Source organism: Podarcis pityusensis (assembly GCF_964106645.2).
Source record: "Podarcis pityusensis genome assembly, chromosome: 1".
Classification (NCBI taxonomy): Eukaryota; Metazoa; Chordata; class Lepidosauria; order Squamata; family Lacertidae; genus Podarcis; species Podarcis pityusensis.
Window position 1 is genome coordinate 87,837,680 of NC_138028.1, and position 12,734 is coordinate 87,850,413.

General features: G+C 45.9%; 1 protein-coding gene across 23 annotated transcripts in view; it reads left to right on the forward strand.

The window, feature by feature from the left end:
* TNS1 (tensin 1) overlaps positions 1-12,734 on the forward strand; it is a 325,241-nt gene that overhangs the window by 272,036 nt on the left and 40,471 nt on the right. For 15 of the 23 annotated variants that reach the window (XM_081005150.1, XM_081005167.1, XM_081005170.1 and 12 more), the window contains 2 exons: positions 4,437-4,523; positions 5,757-5,798. The exons of 4 other annotated variants lie outside the window; for them this stretch is intronic. In XM_081005150.1, coding sequence (XP_080861276.1) covers positions 4,437-4,523; positions 5,757-5,798 — 129 coding nt within the window. The remainder of the gene's footprint in view (positions 1-4,436; positions 4,524-5,756; positions 5,799-12,734) is intronic. 4 more of the 23 variants (XM_081005168.1, XM_081005171.1, XM_081005164.1 and 1 more) reach the window with 2 other exon arrangements.

Below are 12,734 nucleotides of genomic sequence, written 5' to 3' on the forward strand. Positions count from 1 at the left end.
AATAATTCTGTGCACTGAAGGTGGTTAAGAGTTGCTAGGAAGTGCAACTCTTTAGTGCAACTGCTACACCCCATTCCAGATTATTTAACAAGAAGCATTTACCGTACTGTGAGGGGTAAATTGGTACCCAGAAATCCATGGGGGGAAAGAATGTGCTTTAAATATACAGTGTGCACATAGCCTTAGACACAAAGTATTTGTTAGTGCAAGTCTAGTGTGCAATATAGTCCTTATATAAAGTGTGTCATGCCCACCCTGATTGGCTTGGGGCAGTTTTGTCTCAAGAGAGGAGGGGCCACATGGAGGCCCATTGCAATAATCCAGTCTTGAGGCTACCAATGCCAGGATCAAAGTGGCTGTCTTGGTCCAGTAGCGGCCGTAGCTGTCTTACCAATCGAAACTGGTAAAAGGCACTCCTAGCTGCCAGGGCAATTTGTGCCTCAAGTGACAGCCCTAGATCTCAGCCTCTCTCCCTGTTCCTTCAGAAGGCACAGGGAGGCTTCCCTTCATCCTCTGCAAGAGAACAATTGTTGCTCTGGGGCAACTGAATGCATTGTATAGATTTAGATGCATCTCCCCGAGTCCTGGTGGCTAATGCCAGGTTTCTGCAGAGCTAACTGCAAACCTGCAGCTTGGAACAGATGAAAGCCATCATGCCTGATTTGTAACTTACTGGTATTTGGCATTAAGGCATGGGATGCAACATGCATGGCAGGGTTGGAACTTAGGAATGAATTGCTCAGCAACTGCTGGGGAGACGGCTGTAAACAAGGCAGGGCTCTGACTTGATTTTATGCTCACTGAATGAGCGGCACAAGAGCCTTTAATGATTCTGCTGCGAGATGTTGAGTCAGGAAGGAAATGTCCACCACACCCACAAAAGGGTAATATTCCATAGCCTTTGGCGCTTCTTTCATACCCTTCCTCTGAAGCCCAGTGCTCTGGCAGTCTTGGGCAGGACTCTGTGTTCTCGGCACCAAGGGAGCTGAAATTTACTCAGAACAAATTATGCACTTTTGCTTAAATGGGTGGGATTCATACAGTTCCTTCTGTGTATGGCTTTTGCAAGATTCAGGACATTTTGTAGGGGCTCGGACAGTAATAAAAGGCAAGAAATGAGGGGAAGGCATGGAATGAAGAGGGCGGAGCAAGTGGAATTAGTCCTGGAAGCCACAGGGGGAGGTGTAGGTGGGACACCCAATCATCATTCTTTGGGCCTAGGGGCCCAACAGACATGATTGATACAGGAACTTCATGCTTGGAGCTCCTGACACCTTAATATTTTGGAAAAAGTCAACACAGGGAAGGGGGCAATTTAAATTGAGATGATGCCATGGGGAAAATGAGGCAGTTTAACCCTTTGCCTTCTCCACATCCCCAATCCAAATTAGCCCTCCCCCAAAGTTGCTTTAATCCCCCGAGAGGAAAATATACAGGCTTTTTAAACCTGCGGGTTTTCCTCTCAGTACTTAGTAAGCCAAATCCAAATCAGTCCTCCATTCCCCTCTGGTCACTTTTTCAGAAAGAAAAAGGATAGTAGCAGCTCCAAGCATGGAGCTCCCCTGTAACATCTGTTTGACCCATCCCTTCAAGCAGACATTGCTTGGCTTTTGGGGGGAAACCTTTCCCTAAGACCCTGAGGGATAGAAGCTTGTTATTTGAAAATAATAATAATAATTATAGTCATATTTTTCTTTTTAAGCTGAGATTCTAGATTCTACCTCATGCTGTGTATAAGTATGAAGAGCGTACATACACAAATGCCTTTGTCTTGGGAACTTTCAGGGTCTTCTGATGTGTACAGCTGAGTCTCTTTTTTAACGGGTTCTAACTGGTTGTCCCAGAATGGAGTGTTTCCTCCATGTAATTCCCCTGGGCATCCTCACTAATTCTCCACAGGGCACACTGTAGACCGGGTTGCCCAAGCATGAATTATGGGCAGTGATGGGAGAGGGCGCACACTTTGCAAAATGATCAGTCTTTGGGACTGAGGCATTTGGGCTTCTTGATAAAAACAACATACAGTGTTGCTTAAGGACTCCTGTGATGTCTTGTATCCGGTATGCAGCCTCAGCCCTGGCAGCTCCTGGGATTGTAATTACACATAAAAGTTTTTAATTGCAGAGCTCCTCAGAAATGCCCTGGACATAATCCAGCCTGCAATGCCAGGCTCAGCTGCTGGGCTCTGTCCAGTTCAGCTCCTGGACCACAGGCATTAAAAGCATTTGGCCAAAGGGAAATGGCTTGGTTCTGGGATAAGGAGGGCTGGAGGATGGGAAACCAAGCTGGAGGCTGAGTCACTGTGGCATCTTAGGGTGTATGCAGAGGTACACATAGCGTGAGGAGCAAACCTGCTATAGAAATGCACTCACCACATTTTCTTTAGATGTACAATTTTCTTTTCCAGACTGGGCTCAGGGGAAATGAGTTCTTTGTGTCCATAGCAGAAGCTAGCTGTTAACAGCTCTGGTTTTCTGGAAGTTGGTGACATCATGTTTCCCATCCTCGCCAAACTTGCTTTTCAGCATTGTGCAAAATTGATTCCTCCTTTACTTATTTGTTTCTAAAATCTACACCTAGTGCTTTACAAGTAATACGAGAAAACAGGAAGACCACTTGAAGTGCAGAGGGGAGCACAAAGCAGACTGATGAATCAGTGTTTGATTTGATGTCCATTTTACTTTGCGTTGCAAAGGCAGGGGGCAGCTGGGCTCAACCCGCGGTAAAGCAGTAACAACACACAGCAGTGTGTGAGGTGAACCTCGGAGCCCTGCTGGGTCAGACCAATGAATGGCCCAGCTAGATCAGCATCCTGCTTCTCACAGTGGTCATCCAAATGCTTCTGGGAAGTTCACAAGCCACTGTATTTGCCATTTACACCAGCATTGAGCTGCCTCCCTCCCCCATGGCCATGCATGCACCCACACACTTCCATCACGTTGAGATGCTGATGCAGATGGAAGAGGACTAGATTTTTACCCCATTGCATTACTACATAGCAACACTCTGGTAGGGAGAGAAAAGGTATGGTGGATGGGCATATGTGAATCAGAACCATGGGAGGAAACTGGTGCAGAATTACCTGCTTACAGTGGCGTTTTCCAACTCACCTGTTCCTGATTTGGGGGGGGGGGCATGGCAGCCTTTCCGAGCGTTGTTATATTGTGGCAACCATCTACCTGAGCTGCAGATGGACCAGTGTATAATCCCAAGGGACACTATGTCCTGAGATCCTGGGGAAAGAATAGCTGCTGTGGAAGCATGAGCCTTCACTCTAGGTTCACAGTTAGTAATAAGTGTCCCATGATCACAGAACATGGAGCAAAGCAAGAGATCTGGACAGTGCTAGAGAGTGAGGAAGAGGGGAGGGGAGGGAATGGAACTGGCTACAACAAGCTGTGAGAGAGGGGTTGAGAGAGAGAGAGCTCAGGGGCCAGCATGTTATTTACAATGCATGCTACTATAAATTGCCTGTTTGTTCCAAGGCGAGTATGTGTGGAATTTCACAGATCATCATCCTCCCTGGTTCTCGCTATCATGAGAACTCAGATTTCCTATGCAGCAGGGTGGGAGCAGCCTGTAATGATTAAGGCAAAAGGCCTCTAGGAGGACACCCTTCCCAGGGAAAGCTCACCACCATCACCACCACCTCCCTCAACTGCTGCAAATCCTGCCTGGCGCAGAGACTCAGGGACCTGAAATGGAAGCTCTGAAACAATTAGCATGAGCCAGCTGAGTCAGAGATGCCTCCACAAGTTGTTTCGTTACCGTTTCTGTGTTTTGTTTACCCACTGTTGGAAATCCCTGTCCAAGCGGCAAAACAGGGATGTTCCAGGGCTGCCAGCTACATCTGTGCCCTGGTGCTGTGCAGGTGCATCGGTGGGAGAGCAGGAGTGGTTCGGCCAGTGCCTCCCACATTCTTGCAATATTTCAATTTCTATAGTCATTATCCTGCTGATTCTCCACATTAGATGAAGGAATGTTTCCTCCAGTTTCCCGACTGATAACTGAATTCCAGAAACAGTATACAGGGTAGATATGATTCTCATATGATTTTCTAGCTCCTCTTGAATCCAAAGAAAGCCAGGGAACTACAAGGGATTTATTACCCCACAAAACATACTCCTGAGGTCAACCTATTCACCCAAGATCTCATGAAGAGGCTGGTAATTGACTTGGTTCAATGGTATCTCGTATTCTGATGTTGACCCAGCTTCACCCCAGATCACATTGTATTCAAGCCTGGGGTGTATTTCCAACTAATATTTTTTCTTGTATTTTCCCTCCCCTTTCTCCTTTGTCTGTTTGTGATGTTTGTTCTGTCTCTGACTACACACTCTCTTTCTCACTCTCCGTGATGGATTTTGTTTCATCCTTGGTTGACCTTCTCCTGCTGCTCTATTCCTACCCACCCTACCTCCGTCTCCCCCTGTCAGAATACAACGCCAAACTCCGGGACATCCGGAAGAGCATGAAAAGCCCCCATCCTCCTCTTCACCGACAGCGATCCTTCTCCTTTTCTGGTTTGTTCTGTTGCTGCTTCTCCTCCTTTCTCTTCAGCCTCCCCTGCCGTGGATCTCCCGCATGGTTGCTGTTTCCCTTGCTGTTGCATGGACAACAGGACAGAGAGCTGGGGTGGCTGTTGAGAGTCCATTCCAAAGTGGCGCCAGAAAAAACCAAAATGGTGCCAGAGTAAGGTTGTCTCCTAATTTGTGTGCGGAAAGGCAAGAAAACATGATTTCCTGCTTCCCACCCACATTAGCAATTACCTCCAATACTGCCAGGTCCTTTTCTCACATGTGACAGCTGTGCATTCCCATTGGATAAAAAAAAGTGTCTGTTAGGAACTCTGGGAAGGATCTGACCTGGTTTTGGGGCCTGTCAGGTTTGGACTCTACAGCCTTGCTCTAACTCCAAAAGCTCCTTATTTATTTATCTTTTAATCATTGGTTGTGCTTCCTCCTCCTTTTCCCTTGCAGTGTGTGGATTCATTTGCTACGTGTGGTGCTCATCTGTGGTATAACCAGAAGTCACTTGCAAAAGGATTGGGGGAGGGGGCTTGTTTATCTCAGTGGCCACCACACTCACCGCTGCTTTGTTGTTGGTGCTATGTCAGGTGTCTCCATAACATCAAGGGGAGGTTTTTGCATGGGTGGAAGTTGGGGCAGAAATGGGATGATCACTCACTGTAGTGCTTGGCCAGCACACCAAGGTTTATTTAGGGGCTATGTGTGTTGTACAGGCATTGCTGGGGTGTTTTACTTCAGATCTTTCTGCTGTGGCTGGCGATATTGACTGGAACCAGGAGAGAGGCTTCTAGCATGGCTAGCAGAAGGGGTGAAGTGTGTGTGTGTAAATTCTTGGAATCTTACTCAGCAGGTTGCTCTGGAGAAAGGAGCCTCTTGATGGATTTCAAACATGTGGTTGTTCCAAAGCATCTTTCTTGCATGTTTGGTATTTATGGAACATGAGCTCTTGGAGCCAGAAGAGGAGAGACGAGTTTTCACCGGAACCTCATATTCAGCAAGGGCTCCTGGGTGCTTGTTTTGTTTTGTTTTCTGATCTCTTTCATTGGTGCAGGTAGCCTCAGTATATCAGAGTTAACAGCCATTTCCACAGTGGCCTTAGGACTACTTCTGAAATCATTGCAGATGTGTGACATCTCTATACCCCTGCAAAAAAAGGATGGGTTGCCATTCCAACAGAAGATGCTGTTTTTTATTATTATTCTATGTGTTTCATTTGCCCCAATACAGGATACTTGGCTCTTCTGAATCCACCCACCTCTCTCCCTACAGGTTTGGAATTTGTACTCCTGTTAAATTTCACAGTGCTTTAGTTGACTTGGTCACTGCCTTTTGCCACCCCCCACCCTGGCCCCCAAGAAAATATCCCATAGACATTGCCTCTTGTGCTCACACTGCTTCAGGATTAATGCAGCAGCATGGTGTATGCTTGATATCCTGTCACTCTGGCTTATAGTCCCCGCTTGAAACGGTGACCTGTGGTCTATGCATACAATGCCCAAATTCTAATGGAATGTCACATTCAAAAGAGAGCAGCAGACTAGAAGGATGGGCTCCTGTGCACACAATCACTGCTTTGGGGTTGCGTGGGATCCTCATGCTCACTTGCTTTATATAATGTTCCTACAGGAACGTAAAGTTGAAAGAGGTATTTATTTGTTTAGTTTAAATGAGAGAACTTACTAATATTGTTGGGGAGTTCCTAGAGACATGCTCTGGGCTGTCCTTGTAATAGGCCCAGATGACATTCCACAAGTCTATTCTGATAAACCATGGTTTATTGCATTGAGAGCAAGCTGTGTGTTCTTACACTCCCTTCTCTCCTCCCTTCTTCTGTCCTCGTGCACCCAACTTCAGTGCTTCTACCCTGGCTTGTCACTTTTCTGTGACATAAGAACCAGTTTTGTGTGCAGATGTTAAACTGAAGATACCACGGGAAACTGTGGAGTGTGAGGCCACGCAGCTCATTCTCAAGCCAATAAACAATGGTTTACCAGGCCAAGATTGCTATCTCTGAACTTAGGCTATAAAGTTCCTCTGGATGTTAATCTATTAATAAGAAACCAGACTCTAAACTATTTTAATGAAAGAATGTTTCCTATGTTCAGAAGAGTGGGCTTGTGAATTAAACCTCTGTGTTCTCATTTCTTGTGAATAATCTTTCAGTTTGAGAGTGGAGGAGTTGCTGTTGGAATATTCCTTTGGCATCTCCTCCAAAATGCCAGAGGAAGTTTTGATACAAGTATTGCCCACACAAAAGGAAAGATACAAATTGAAAAATAAAATATGCTGTCTGAATCCTTGCAGAGTCAAGTAATATAACATAAGATTCACTCAGTCATTGTTATTAGCCATGGTACAGCTACCTGGAAATGTCTAGAGGCAGCCTATGGCTGAATACCAGTTGTTGGGGGACCAAGAGTAGGGGAGAGCTGCTACCTTCATGTCCTGCCTGGTGGCTTCCCAAAAGCACCTGCCTGACTCCTATTGCAAACAATCAGTTAGATGGACCCTTGGCTAATGTAGCAGTGCTGTTCTTATGTACTATAGTGCATCAACTGACTATGCTTTCTTTGCAGTTGAATGGTAAAAAGAAAGTAAGGTATGGTTTTCCCCGGGCCATTGGGTGTAATAGTGTGCAGTTTACCCAGAATGCTTAATTAAGCATCAGAAGGAACTTGCCATGCATTCAAATAGCAAAGCTATGAATTTACTTACATTTACATGTCTATAAATGCATATGTGAGTATATGCTGCTCATATGTTGTTGGACTGCAACCCCAGTCATTCCTGACCTTTTGCCATGCTGGCTGGAGCCGATGGGAGCTGTTGTCCAACAATACCTGGAAGGCTAGTCTGAGTGGCAGCAGCTATCCAGGGACTGAAGGAGCCTTTCCCATAACTCCCAATGTTATCCTTTTTAAAATGGATATGCCTCGGATTGAGTCTGGAATCTTCTGCATGCAAAGCACATCTTTTACCTGCTGAGCTAGGGTCTATTGCTTTCAGTAATGTTCCACCTGCCCAGTTTAATTCTAGTGTCAGACCTGAGTGTAGTACATCAAGTGGGAAAACACTGTGAGGCAGAGACACAGAAGAGGGGAGATGGTTCAGCTCCCCTCCCCTCCACTTCATATGAATAATAGATCCTTTCTCCCTAGAGTTGTAGGTGAACAGTGCAGGTAGGTAAACAGTGCTGGCATGCCTAGCTTGGCCCGGTAGGAAGGGTTTTCCAGTGCCATCTTGATGAGTCACCTTGAAGCTCTCCTGTGATCCAAAGTTTCATGATGGCACTTGCTTGTTGCTGGATTCCATTAATGCTGGGAAGGAACTAATCCTCCCCTGTGTGGCTGAAGAACTTGGCTGCAGGTTACAGAAGATGGTAGCCTCACTCTAGGGAAGGGACACTCTGTATCTTCTCAGCTTAGAGTTTTGCTAGTAAATATAGCACAGGAGGAGGACGGTGCCAGAGAGATAATTTTGTTGAGCAGCACTGTTGCTAGTGCCCAGCTTTTCCTGCTCCTCAGCCATTCCAGGGAGCCTGGTCACCCTGAGCCAAGGTGTCACCACTCTTGGCTCTGAAAACACTGGTCTCCTTCTTCCTCCCCTCCCTCTGTCTGCTTTAAAGAGAAGAAGGAAATAAGGCATATAATAAAAAGGCCAGAGGAAGTGGAGGGTTTCTAAAGTTTGGTGCAAAGGTTTTGAAGCCTAGGGCGGAAGACGTTTGAAATGTGCGTGCAGCAGCAATACAGAGGGAACTATGGCAGCCATTCTCTGGGTGTGGGAGTTATATGGAATGCCTTGAATCAGAGGGCAATGGCTTCTTTCTCTGCGCACATTAGCAGTATCAGTCTGAGTTTTGCCCACATTGCAATTGGCACTGACCTTTGCCCGTATCTCACTGCTTCCCAATGAGTTTCCCACTCAAGCATCCAGCAAGGCTGTTGCTTTCTTGCTCTCTTCCCCTCCTTCCCCTTCCTGTGTGCCATGCTCCTTTCGCTTCTCAGCGAACAGACTCGTGCCTTTCCTCAAGGTCTCCTGGTACCGACAGCTGGCATCTTGCTTGTATGTTGTGCTCACTGTGTTCGGGATAAAACTTAAAAGTTGCAAAGGGCTTGTGTTGGCCTTCAGGCTTATGCCAGCAACTGCAAGAAAGTATGATTCAATAGGGATTAAGGGTTTTAGAAAGGAAGCCAACTTCCATGCATCTCCTGCTTGTTGATGCCAAAGGATGGGAGTATGAACAGAAGGAGGTATTATCCCCGAAAATGCATTATCCCCAGCTTCAAACATTCAAGGAAGTTCAAGGAAGACAACACAGTGTGGCAATAACTGGAACCACCCACTTCCACTCGCAGAGGCCTGATAGATCTAGATCCAGATGCTGCTCACCGGATCCCTTCCACCTCTGCGATTCTATAGGAGAAATATTGTGCCTCTCCAGTGACAAGGCTGCAGGGAGGGATAATATACACACTTTGCATATATTAGTTCACTGAAATGAGGATGATCTTGAAACTTAACTGCTGAAGCTTAACTTGAAAAATGACTGAAATATTTTGGGGTTTAAAACCAGTCAGGTAACAGTCCTTGCAGAAAGGGATTTGTCTCCCTTAGAGGCACTCCCTGGTTTGAGGTGGGGGGGGGGGCTCTGGGCACTCTACTTTTCTCCCTCCCTGGTGCTCTACCTTGACTTCTTTTACTTTTGCTGTCATGGTTGCCTTGGTGGCAGCCGTACATTTCTCCCTCCCTGAGTGGCTGGATAGGTAGGAGGCAGATGAGGACAAAGTTGTTGGCTGGAACATGCTACAAAGTGGTGCTGCACCAGCCAATTACTCTAAGGCTTAAACTGCCCACCATTTTTTTTAAAAAGTACTAACCCCAGGGTGAGAGTGACAGTGAGCTTTTCCAGGCAGAGGCCAGCCTACTAACCTTGCTTCTCTCATTGGTCCTGCATCCCCAAAGGGGTGGCTTAGCTCCCTGCCGCTACTGTCCTGGGCTTAGCAATTGTTAAAATCAAAATGGTGGGCTGCTAAAGCCTTGTCTGTCTGTGCAGCCATTCACTTCCTATCTTGGGGGGAGTCTTTTGGAATGCTTGGGGGCCAGTGAGCTATGCAGTCGCTGGACTTGAACCTGTTAGTTCAGCCTTAGCACCACTTGTCCCTGTTTTTACACACACACAAAATGCTGCTGCTTTACTTTAAAGAGTTTTGTGTGTGGTGCTGCTTGAGCTCACTGCTCTTTTCATCAATGGATTTTCCTTAGTTCCGGATGTTGTATTGTGGTTGCTTCTGTTGCCATGGATTCTGGCTCCCTCCTCTTTCTCCTCCCAAGTGGGTTTCTGTTTTGGGAATCTCAGAACGCTGCCCAAAATCTGTGCATTCCTGTTCTTTCCCTCCTTTAAAGAAAAAGAAAAGAAACTTCCCTTTTCTTTCAGCTGTGTGAAAAGCAAGACTCTCTGCAGCTGAGAAAATGGCATAGCTGTTACTAATCAGGGAGAGATCCAGATTAGCCAAGGGACTCAAAAGCAGCCCTAAAGCCCCATGAGTTTTAGAAACGTTTTAAGGACATCTCCCTGGGACCAGTGCCTTAATTTTTTTTTTTTTTAAATCATTCAAATGTGTTTGTGGGGTGGGTGTAGGAGGGAGGGAATTCATTCATTGCTGCTTATATAAAAGAAGTGGGCTCTTTTCTCCAGTTGGGGTTTGAATGGGCTGACATGTAGTGTCTCCAAAGCTTACATCTGCAAATCTTAAGTAAATGAGGTGGAGCGATCTTACCCCATTTAGTGAACGAGACCCCTCCCTCTGACAGGTTTCTTTAAGGAAAAGAAGAAAGAAAGAAAGAAGTCCAGGCACTGGAACAAACACATCATTATACAGCTTCACAACTGATGAGAGTTTGGTGTCTCTCGCTTGCTCTGACCGCCTCTGTTCCCTGGCACTGCTGTTTCGTTTTACAGCTGCAGGGCACAATTTGAAATGTTGCAGGTGCTGTTCCCAGCTACAAAGTTTTCATGTTAACAAAATCCATTGCTGCAGATGACTTTCAGGATTTCACTGTTATGCATCAGTTGAAATCAGAGACTCAGGTTGACATCAGGGCACATCTGCACCGCTAGACATCTTAAGGTGTTTATCAACAGACTTCAATCTCAGTTTGGAGCAGGCTCACCTAAAACAAGCTAATTTGGATTTGATTAGAACAGGCCCAAGCTTGACTCATTCTTAGCTATAGCCCAGTCACAGTTTTGAGTCTTCTTGCACTCCCATTGGTAGTGTCATTGGTAGGGATGGGAAAGAAATTTGATTCAGTTCACAATTTTCAAAACAATGCGCAAAGCAAAACACAACCGTCTTTTGAAATCTGCACTTCTCTGAATTTTGCAGTGTGCTTCTCCTGCCAAGTAATGTATACAAAAATGCACATATGAATGCAAAGTGTGCATATAAGTGCATATATTAGTGGAAAAGAACATACAGAATGCATAATTTCAGGATAAATTGCTTTACCAAAAAAAAAAAAAAAGTTTGTAAGAGGAGAAATTCACCCTTAAGTGCTGATGAATCTGCATGAGGACTTAAAAAATAATAATAATCACAAACTGGCATGTAAAGGTGGAGAACTTGATGTCAAGCTTGGATAAATGAGAAACTGAGAGGAAGCAAAATTGACAGATTCGCCCATCCCTAATCATTGGGAACTCAGTGAAGCCTGAAGATCTCCCAACGAGGCCCCCCCTGCTTGTTGCAGTAACCACTGCAGCAACCTTGAATAGGCTTTAAAAGGTTGCAGCAACAATTAACTGAGCTTTGCTTGGTCTTCTCAATAACGGAGCTACATTTCCCAGGTGTCTTGGCACCCACAATGCTGCTGCCGTGCTCCAGGGCCCAATAATGGCTGCAGCAGCAAGTCTTCTCTATGCTGCTGCTAACAAGTAAGTTTCAGCAGGAAAGGGGAGAGGCCTATGGTGGTGGCAGCCAGAGCAAAGCTCATTGTAAGCCAAGCCCAAAGTGTGGAAATGTTTGCGATTAGTTCAGAAGTTCCAAATTAGGGAAGTTTGCACTCTGAACCCTCTGTTCCAATTTTTGGCAGCATCACATTCATAAACAAGTTTAATAGACTAGGGATGGGTGTGTGTGTCCGTGTGTGTGTATGCACCCCCCCCCCCCAGACCACTAAGAGAAATTTATCAGCACCCACATCAATCAGCATTTCCCATAATTAATCCAGGGAGCGTATACTGTTAGGGGGAATAAGAGCCAATTAAATTATTATTTATTGTTACATTTATACCCTACCTTTCTTCCCAGGAGCTCAGGGTAGCATACATGGTTCTCCTCCTAATTTACAACAACCCTGTGAGGTAGGTTAGGCTAAGAAACTGCCACTCACCCACCAAGACTCATGGCTAAGTGGAGATTTGAACCCTGGTCTCCCAGGTTCTAGCCCAGCACTCTAACCACTGCACCACACAAAAAGCATATATCTTCAGAGACTTGAACTTTCCTCTCTGTTGCCTTAGATTGACTCTGAAAGTTGAAGAAGACAAGAATAGCAAGCAGCCTTCAATCTCTTTTCTGGACCACGTTAGCCAGTGGCCTTGGGGTTTCTCTCCCTTCCTTTCCCCTTCAGTGTGTGGCCTTGCTCAGCTGCTTGAGTCTTCTGGACCTATTCCCCCCCCCCCAGCACACACACCCTGCTTCTGGCTCAGTGTGGCATGGAAAGGATTGTATACGAGGATCCCTTCCAATTCTCTTGACCTGTATCTGCCTTCTCCTGCCAACTGCTTCCTGGGTCATTGTATGGAAATGTTGGAGCAGGGAGAAGGATGAAGGCCTCAAGACAAGGAGGGGAATATATTACTGTGGTGGAGAAGTCTTAAGTTGCCTAAGAATATGTGGTAATATTGGGTGAATGGAAGGAAAAAAGTAATCAGGCTGTTAAGTTTGCCTGCTCTAAGTACACCCTACGAAAATCAGTGCTTTGGTTCATGTTAATAAATCCTACACACAGATCACATGCACACACCTATTACAGCCAGGTAAGAGAAGTAAAATACGATGCAGGGCACCCACACCAACGTCTTATCCTCCAGAAGCCCAGCTCAGGAGGCGAGGAAGGAAATGAACAGGGCATCTTGGGGATTTTTGGCTTCAGCATGAACTCTATGCTTTCTCCAATGCAGCTGCTTCATTATGCAGGGAT